General features: G+C 71.6%; 1 protein-coding gene across 1 annotated transcript; it reads left to right on the plus strand.

The window, feature by feature from the left end:
* The first annotated feature begins 3,649 nt into the window (after positions 1 to 3,649).
* MPND (MPN domain containing) lies at positions 3,650 to 8,971 on the plus strand. Its single transcript, XM_070058641.2, has 13 exons — positions 3,650 to 4,003; positions 4,083 to 4,351; positions 4,884 to 5,120; positions 6,247 to 6,355; positions 6,757 to 6,841; positions 7,010 to 7,106; positions 7,194 to 7,266; positions 7,417 to 7,493; positions 7,801 to 7,969; positions 8,066 to 8,136; positions 8,224 to 8,313; positions 8,572 to 8,664; positions 8,820 to 8,971. Exons 1-13 carry the CDS (start codon positions 3,997 to 3,999, stop codon positions 8,904 to 8,906), a joined length of 1,464 nt encoding a protein of 487 aa, XP_069914742.2. The 5' UTR covers positions 3,650 to 3,996; the 3' UTR covers positions 8,907 to 8,971.
* Positions 8,972 to 9,013: the final 42 nt, after the last annotated feature.

Genomic DNA, 9,013 nt, shown 5'->3' on the forward strand with positions numbered 1-9,013 from the left:
ACGCTCCTTTCTCCCGCTGCTGGGCCTGGGTGCCTGAGACCCCACGCACACCAGTTGAGCGGCCGTGGGGTGAGGGTCGCGTCTCTTGCCGCCCCCGCGCTGGGTCGCAGCAGCTGGAGCCAAACCCCGCCCCCGGCTCCCCGGGCGCCTCACTCACCACCGCCCCTAACCAGGCGCCCTCGTGTCGACCCCATCCCGGAGCCCCTGGGGCCTGGCAGGGCACTCGCCCGGGCAACGCCAGGGCTCGGCGGCCTCCTCCTTGGCCATCAGGGACAGGTACCCTGTGGCAGTCAAGTGGGACGGGACGCGTGGGTGGGGTCTCTGGCCCCGGGGGTCGCCGGTCGGGGAGCAGTGGGGGTCTGTGTGGGGCCTCCGAGGGATGGAAGACAAGGCAGGGGCTTCGGAGGGCTCCCACCTCCACCACGGTCTCCCGGGACTCCAGGCTCTCGGCCTGGAAGCAGAGCGTTTGTGTCACTGGGCCTCGGTCTACGCATCTGTGAAATGGGGCTGGGGCGCAGAGTAAGCGCCCAGCGATGGCTGCACGCAAGGCCCCCGTGGTGAGGGCTTTCTTTGGCGATGTGACCCGTCCACGTTTGGGAATCTGGACGCCTCCCACCTCCCTGGGGGCAGAAGCTGAAGCTGTCCCGAGGCCCCCAGGCACTGCTCCGGGCGCTGGGACTAGGGCATGCTGGGATTGAGCTGAGTACGGTCAGGCCTGCTCCCCGACGGACCAGCTCTGCGCTGGTTATCCGTGCCTCAGTTTCCCCCGGCTATAAAACGGCCACCGTGGCAGCACCTACCTAGGAGGCTCCGATGAGTTTGGAAAGTGCCAGGGTCTGCCCTGAGTCGTGCCACGGCCACCGCTACTCCCGTGGCTGGGACACCGGCCCTCATCTGCCCATTTCACAGCAGGCAAAGCTGAGGCGCAGAGCCTGACCGTCGCTGGTGGAAGCCCAGGAGAGGGGAGGTGTGCAGTCGGGGTGTGAGCAGGGGCGTCGTGAACTCCGGGGCTCCCGACGACGTCGGCGCCCGGCGGAACTGACTCTGCACGGGAGGGAGGGGCAGGGGGTCGAGTGGCACACACGGGACCCCAGGGCCAAGCAGTGAGACGCGGGCCCGGCCTCGGCCGATGCTGACTGTGGGGCGTGGTGGGTGCTTCGTCCTGAAGAAGCTGCACACACGTGCCCACACATGTGCACCTGCCCACACACGCGCTGGCCCCGTGGTCACCCCCTAGTCCTGCCCAGCGTGTGTCCCTGTTGGCTCTCGATGTCCTCACCTGTCCGGACCTGGGCCCTGGCGGCTGGGAGCCCATGCAGTCGGCTCCGGGCTGGGACAGGACGGGGAGGAGACACCTGGAGCATCTCTGATCTCGTGTGTATCCAAGAGGCTGAGAGAGAGAGAGAGAGAGAGAGAGAGAGAGGGAGAGAGGGAGAGAGAGAGAGAGAGAGAGAGAGGGAGAGGGAGGGAGAGGAGGGGAGAGGGAGGGAGAGGGAGAGAGATGGAGAGGGAGGGGGAGAGGGAGGGAGAGGGAGGGAGAGGGAGGGAGGGAGAGGGAGAGGGAGAGAGAGGGAGGGAGAGGGAGAGAGGGAGAGGGAGAGAGAGGGAGGGAGAGGGAGAGAGGGAGAGGGAGAGGGAGAGGGAGAGAGATGGAGAGACAGAGACAGAGGCAGAGAGATAGGGAGAGAGGGAGAGATGTTGAGAGAGAGATGGATGGAGACACACACGCGCACACACACACACACACACACACACACTGATCCAGTCAGAGGAAGAGACACAGACAGACAGGTGGCCACAATCCTCGTGGGCTGGCCCCTGGCAACTGCTTGCCCCCCCAGCACCCACCCCACCCTTGAAGGCTCAGAAAGGCTGCTGGTACCAGGGAGAACGCAGCAATGCCCGGCCCCTGCCCTCCCCTGGCTCCCTGTCCCCTTACCTGTTTCTCTGTCCCCTTACCTGGCTCCCTGCCCCCTCCCCTGGCTCCCTGCCCCCTCACCTGGCTCCCTGTCCCCTCCCCTGTCTCCCTGCCCCTCCCCTGTCTCCCTGTCCCCTCCCCTGTCTGCCTGCCCCCTCTCCTGGCTCCCTGTCCCCTCCCCTGTCTCCCTGTCCCCTCCCCTGGCTCCCTGCTCCCTCCCCTGGCTCCCTGCCCCCTCCCCTGGCTGCTGGGCCTCTGCTTCCGTGGTAGGGGGAGGGAATGGCGCCCTCGGGCTTCCCTGCCTGTGGTCGGCTTGTGGCTGAGGCCGTGGCCAGCTGGGGTCCCCTCCTTCCAGCCGGTTCCCCTCCACCACCCGCTGTCAGCTCCCCCCAGGTCAGGGCCTTGGACTGAGGCTGGCGCCTGAGACGGCCACACGCGGGCAGCCTCCCACCAGGGTGCCAGCATGGGGCCACCCTGCCCCTCGGGGCCAGGACGCCCTGCACCTGTCCAGCCCTGTGGCTCACCGGGCACCTTTGCCTCCTGCCAGGGCGTGGCCCGTGCCTGCCTCCGTAGGGGTCTTCAGAGCGCCCGTGGCAAAGTGGAGAGAGACTTCATCACACACATTCTAGTATTTTGAAAGTTTTGTGTTTCTTTCTGAAATTTACTTGAAAGGGGGTCAGTGCCGTGGCGTAGCGGGTTAAGCCTGTGTCTGCAGCGCCAGCATCCCATAGGGGCATCAGTTCGAGTCCCGGCTGCTCCTCTTCCGATCCAGCTCCCTGCTAATGCGCCTGGGAAGACAGCAGACGACGGCCCGAGTGCTGGGGCCCCTGCACCTGCGTGGGAGACCCGGATGGAGCTCCTGGCTTCAGTCTGGCTCTGCGTAGGATGACGCACATACCCGGGGGCGGGGTGGTGGGGTGAGCGGGTACCCGTGGATAGAACAGCTCTCTCTAACAACAGCTGGGGCTGAGCCACAGAAAAGCCAGGAGTCGGGAGCTCCATCCGGGTCTCCCACGCAGGTGCAGGGGCCCCAGCACTGCTGGTCCGTTTTCCACTGCTTTCCCAGGCGCACTAGCAGGGAGCAGGATGGGAAGAGGAGCAGCCGGGACTCGAACCTGGGCTCCGATGGGATGCCGGCCTGCAGGCTAGGGCTCAACGTAGGTCGCCCCAGCGCTGCCCAGGAAAATAATTCCCTCCCGCCCCCAGTGCGCCACCCCGTCCTCCAGGCTGCGGGCCCCGGGCAAACCCAGCCGCACTGGAGCCCGCTGCACGGCTCCCCGCAGCTCCGGGGGCTGCCCGCCCCGGGCTCGCAGCCCCGCCGGGCCAGCGGCCGGGGACAAAGGCCGCAGCTGCGGTGTCCAGGGCGCGAACGGCCGGCCGGCGCCGCTCCGCCCACGCCGGGGGCCGGTGCAGGCCCAGCAATAGGAGGGTGAGGGCAGGTGTCATCCCGGTAGCCGATTGGCTGGCCGGGAACCAAGTCTGAAAGCGATTGGCTGCCTGGGGTAGCGGGGTTCTTGGTGATTGGCCGACATGCGCGGTCGCTCATTGGCTGAGTCGGAGTTCCACGGACTCAAGAGTTTAACCCTGATTGGTTGGGGCGGGATTGCAGAGGCTGCCGCTGATTGGTTGGTGATGAAATAAATACGCTTGCGCTGATTGGCCGGCGGCCTCCGGTCGGGGCCAATCACGAGGTCAGCTGCGGGCGCCCGGGCGGGCCCTAGTTAACCCCTTAGAGCCTGCAGCGCGCCGGGCGGCTCTCGCCGGCCACCTGCCCCGTCCCCACGGGTCTTGGCGTCCCCCGGGTCCCCGCCCCGAGGCCTCTGGGACCCCCCGCGCAGGGGCGGGCCTCAGGGCGCCACTGCTGCCCCCAGGCCCGGCCGCCGGCCGCAGGCTGCGACCCGGGAGGCGGCGGCAGCAGGTGTGGCCGCGGGCCCCCGCGAGCGCGGGCCCTGGGCCTGGGCTTCTGGTCCTGAGCCAATGACCCGCGGGCCCCCGTCCTGCGAGGGTGCTGCGGGCTGAGCGCGCGGGCGGACCCAGGCCTCAGTTTCCCCGCGCTCGGGGCGCAGGGCGGCGCGGCCATGGCAGGTACCGGGGCGCGGCGGGGCGCGGGGGCGGCCCCGGCGGGGGGGCGCGGCCCGGCTGCAGCGAGAGCTTCCCTGCGCAGCTCCGGAGCCGCTGTCCCCGGCGGCCGGCGCGGGCGAGGAGGCGCCGGACGAGGACGAGGACGAGGCGGAGGCCGAGGACCCCGAGCGGCCGGCGGGCCCCGGCGGTGGGCGCGGTGGCGGCGGCGGCGGCGGCGGCGCCGGCGCGGCCGGGCCCGGGGGCTGCGGCGGGCTCGGGGGCGCGCTCACGCGGCGCGCGGTCACGCTCCGGGTGCTGCTCAAGGACGCGCTGCTGGAGCCCGGCGCGGGGGTCCTGTCCATCTTCTACCTGGTGAGCGCCCGCCCCCTCCTCCGCGGGCTGGGGAAACTGAGGCACGGCGCGTCCAGGCCCGGGGAGCGGAACCCGGTTCGCCGCCCAGAAGCCGAGGCTGGGGGAGGAGCGGTGGCCGGCGCGTCCACCTCTTCGGCCGGGGCCTCGGCCGCTGCTCGGGGCGGCGTGGGCCGGGGGACCCCGAGAAGTGGCCTCAAAGGGAGGGGGCGCCGCCTGCGACCCTGGCACCCCCCAGGGACGCTGGTTGGGGGCCCGGCCGCCTGGGTTCCCCGTCCAGCTCCTGCTGATGGCCCTGGGCGGCGGCAGGTGGGGGTCCCGGCGCCCGGGCCCCCGCACCACCCAGATGGAGCCCCAGGTTTGGGCCTGGCCCCGCCCTGGCCGTCTGGGGAGTGACCCAGCGGGTATGGAATCTCGCTCTCCCTCTCCCTCTTGTGGGGGTGTGGCGCAGAGGGGTTCCCAGGGCCTGGAGAGCAGGTGCCAAGCCGGGAGGGCTTCCTGGAAGAGGGCGCCCAGCCTGTTCGCTGTCGCGCAGGGGAAGAAATTCGTGGGGGATCTGCAGCCGGACGGGAGGATCATATGGCAGGAGACCGGGCAGGCCTTCAACTCCCCCAGCGCCTGGGCCACCCACTGCAAGAAACTGGTGAACCCCGCCAAGAAGTCGGGCTGCGGCTGGGCCTCGGTCAAGTACAAGGGCCAGAAACTGGACAAGTACAAGGCCGCCTGGCTCCGGCGGCACCAGCTGCACGTGCCCGCAGCCGCCGTGGACGAGGTGGGTGCAGCCCCGGGGTGTTGGTGCGCCCTCTGGTGGCGGCCGTTTCGGGGATGGGCGGGGGTGCCGGTGGCCGAGCGGGTGGAGGTGCGGGCCCGGGGCAGGTTCCGAGGCCTCCAGCGCCGCCAGGACAGGCGACCCCCCAGGCGCTGACCTGGGAGAGGCCTGGGTTTCCCTTGGACTGGGGACCAGGGGCCCGCGCTGGGTGCTGGGGGTTAAGCCCCTGCCTGTGACGCCCGCGCCCCCTCCAGCTCCCTGCTGCTGTCCCTGGGAACGGGGCGGTGACGGCCCAAGTGCTGGGGCCCTGCGCCCACGAGGGAGGCCCGGATGGAGCGCCCGGCTCCGGCCTGGCCCAGCTCCGGGCCCCCGCATCTGGACCCAGGGGCCCCAGCCTTGAGCGGGACCGGAATGCACCCTGGCATGTGGGCTGGAGCCCAGGGAGGGGATGGACGGGGCGTGCCGGCCCCTGTGGATCCCACGGAGGACAGGGCTTTGCCCCAGAGGGAGGTGGGAGCCGTGGAGGGAGGGCTGTGGGCAGAGGCGGCAGGTGCACCCCCACGGGTGGGCCTGGCCAGCGGCCCCGAGGGGAGGGGTTTGCAGGTGCGTGGGGCGCTCAATCAGCAGGTGGGCGGCGCTGCCTTCCGCAGAGGTGGGGTGCGGGCGGAGCGGACCTGGGGCACAGTGCGCAAGCCCTCCTGCGGGCGGGAGGCAGGTCTGTCAGTCACCGGGTGGGGGTGGGTCAGGGGGAGCCGGTCTGGGGCTCAGGGCAGGGGCTGGGACGTGAGCCTTGGGTTCGCGCCTCGGCAAGGCCAGATTAACGTAATCCGCGTGGCTTGATCCGGGAAGGGGAAGGGGGCGCCCTCCCTGTACCCTGGTGTCGCCCCCCTGGGGGCGGAGGTCACACACTTGCAGCCCAGGGTGGTGAGGGCGCTGCAACCCGGGAAGCAGCCACTGGAGGGCGCTGCATCCTGAGCTGCGCTTGCGAGCAAAGCTGACCCTGCTCGCACGCTCCCTCTTGTGGACACGCAGGGCAATGGCAGCTCAGGCTCCGGCGAGCAGCAGCCTGGGTTTGTGGGGGCGCCCAGGGCTGAGGGTCCCGCGCTGCTGCCCCTCCCCATCTTTCCAGAGCCCAGCCAGTGAAGGCGAGGAGGAGGAGCTGCTGATGGAGGAAGAGGAGGAGGAAGTGTTGGCAGGGGTCTCCGCGGAGGACAAGAGCCGGAGACCACCTGGGAAGGGTGAGTGGCGCCCGCGGGCTCGGCTTCCCGCAGCTCCGCCTGGTTTCACCCGTTGCCCGACTTCTGGATGCCCGTCGCCTTACTTTCCCAGTCTGGCCCTGACTCCTAACTCCGCTGCCTGATTTCTTTGGGCTGCTGCCTAGTTTTCGGACAAGATCATCCTGACTCGGCCTGCCGCTGGCCAGCCCCGCCGCCTGCTTTCTAAGGCAGCCTCCAGTTTGGGCTGCTGCCTGGTTTTCTGACAAGATCATCCCGACTCGGCCTGCCGCTGGCCAGCCCCGCCGCGTGCTTTCTAAGGCAGCCTCCAGCTCTCTCTCATTCCTTGGAATCCTCCTGCCTCCGCGGCCATCCTGGCTGGGGAGGGGCTGACCCCTCTTCCTCCCGCCCCGCCCCGCCCGCAGAGGCCACGCCCCCCGGGAAGCGAGTGGACAGCAGGATCCGCGTGCCGGTCCGCTACTGCACGCTGGGCAGTCGGGACTCCGCCAGGTCAGCCCTGGCCCCGGAGCTCCGAGCCACGGCCGGCGCGGGGCGCGGGGACGGAGCCGCTCGGGGCTGTGCTGGGGAGGGTGGCGAGCCGGGCCGGGGGCGGCCGAGGCGGGGGAGGGTGGCGAGCCGGGCCGCGGCGTCTGAGCCGGCCCCTCCTGGCCCTCGCAGGAGCCCCCACACGCTGGTGGAAGTGACCTCCTTCGCAGCCATCAACAAGTTCCAGCCGTTCAACGTGGCCGTCTCCAGCAGCGTGCTCTTGCTACTCGTGAGTGGGGGGTCTGCGCGCCAGCCCCGGGGGCGGAGTGGGGGGAGCTGGCGCCTGCACCGAGTCTACCTCCGTCTCCCCTCCCAGGACTTCCACAGCCACCTGACTCGGAGCGAGGTCGTGGGTTACCTGGGGGGCCGCTGGGACATCAACACCCAGAGTGAGTTTGGGGGTGCACGGGCCGGGGGGCACTGGGGGCCAGGGCTGGGAGCTGACCCCGCCCCCTCCTCCCCACAGTGGTCAGGGTGCAGGGCCCGGGGCTGACCCCGCCCTCCCCACAGTGCTCACCCCTCCTCCTCCCCCCCCGCAGTGCTCACGGTGCTGAGGGCCTTCCCCTGCCGCAGCCGGCTGGGGGACGCAGACACCGCGGCCACCATTGAGGAGGAGGTGAGTGGCAGCTGTCGGGGGGGGGCACCCTCCGGCCCCTTTCCAGCACACCCCCCGCCCCTCCTGTCCCGACATGTGCCCCTCGGGGGCAGGTGCACAGGTGTGGCCCCGCCCACGTGCACACCCCCGGCTGCCCCCTGGACTGCGGCGCACCGGCCGTGTACCGGGCGCTGTCCCCGGGCTCGGCTGTCCAGGTCGCGATGGACAAGCTGGCCCTGCCCGGCTCGTCAGGCGGCGGTGCGGTGCCCGAGGAGCCCCGCGTGCGCGCGTGCGTGCGCCGAGGTGACCGCCCCGCCTCTGCCCGCAGATCCACCAGAGCCTGTGCGTGCGGGGCCTGGCGCTGGTGGGCTGGTACCACAGCCACCCGCACAGCCCCGCCGCCCCCTCGCTGCAGGACATCGACGCGCAGATGGACTTCCAGCTGCGGCTGCAGGCGTCCAGCAACGGCTTCCAGCCCTGCCTCGCCCTGCTCTGCTGTGAGCCTGGCCGGGGCCGGGGCGGGGCCAGCGTCTGGGGCGGGGCCAGCGCGGGTGGGCGGGGCCAGCAGCCTGTCCGCTCTGCTCTCTCCTCAGCCCCGTACTACGCCGGCAACCCGGGCCCCGAGTCCAAGATCTCGCCCTTCTGGGTGATGCCGCCCCCCGAGGTAGGTGGGGCGCTGGGCTGGCTGGGCTGGGGTCCCCGCTGCTGCCCGGTGCCGCGGCCGCGCCCTGACCGCGCGTGCCCCCCCCAGCAAAGGCCTAGCGACTACGGCATCCCCATGGACGTGGAGATGGCCTGCGTGCAGGACGGCTTCCTGAGCAAGGACGTCCTGCAGGAGATGGTGAGCCCGCACGGCCCCGCCCCGGCCCCCTGCAGCCCGCACGGCCCTGCCCGCCCCGGCCCCTCCAGCAGCGGCAGCCAGGGGCCCTGAGCCCCGGGGCGGGGAGAGCGGCGTGCTGGGCCCCGCGGGAAGCTCTGACCCGGGCCGGCCCAGCGAGCGGCGCCCCCTGGGGGTGAAGCGCGGAGGGCGGCGGCCCGGGCGTGCGTGGGCAGGTGGGTGAGTGGCCGCGGGGTCCCACCGCCCTCCCCCCCCCCGCAGGTGCTGCTGGCCGAGTTCTACAAAGGGGCCCCGGACCTCGTGCGGTTCCAGGAGCCCTGGAGCCCGGAGCACACGTACCGAGACAAGCTGGAGGTGGGTCTGGGTCTGGGTCTGGGTCTGGCCGGGGTGGAGGGCGGCCGCCTCCCGCCGCGGCCTGGGGGCCCTCTCCCGCACCCCGCGCGGGGGCCGCCGGGGCGGGGGGCGGCGGTCGGGCCCGGCCCGGCCTGAGTCGGCACGCTCTGTTTCAGCTCTCCCTGGCCAGCCGGACGCCCGCGGACCAGGGCCTGGGCCTGGTGCTGGAGCAGGTGCACGGCATCCTGAGGCGGGGCAGCTGAGGGCGTGGCCCCGAGGCCCCGCCTCCCGGGACGGGGTGGGGGGCTCGAATAAAGCGAGGGAAGCAGCCTGTGCCTGTGGTGGCCTGCGCCGGGGCGGCCCGCCGGGA

This window comes from Oryctolagus cuniculus, chromosome 16, assembly GCF_051225735.1.
Source record: "Oryctolagus cuniculus isolate XC-2025 breed Fujian yellow rabbit chromosome 16, ASM5122573v1, whole genome shotgun sequence".
NCBI classification, from domain to species: Eukaryota; Metazoa; Chordata; class Mammalia; order Lagomorpha; family Leporidae; genus Oryctolagus; species Oryctolagus cuniculus.

What these genes read in the sequence shown, in the direction of transcription:
- MPND (XM_070058641.2), top strand. An exon ending in TCCTGTCCATCTTCTACCTG is followed by an intron (nt 4,352 to 4,883) that starts GTGAGCGCCCGC and finishes GCTGTCGCGCAG; the next exon opens with GGGAAGAAATTCGTGGGGGA. An exon ending in CTGCCTCGCCCTGCTCTGCT is followed by an intron (nt 7,970 to 8,065) that starts GTGAGCCTGGCC and finishes CTCTCTCCTCAG; the next exon opens with CCCCGTACTACGCCGGCAAC.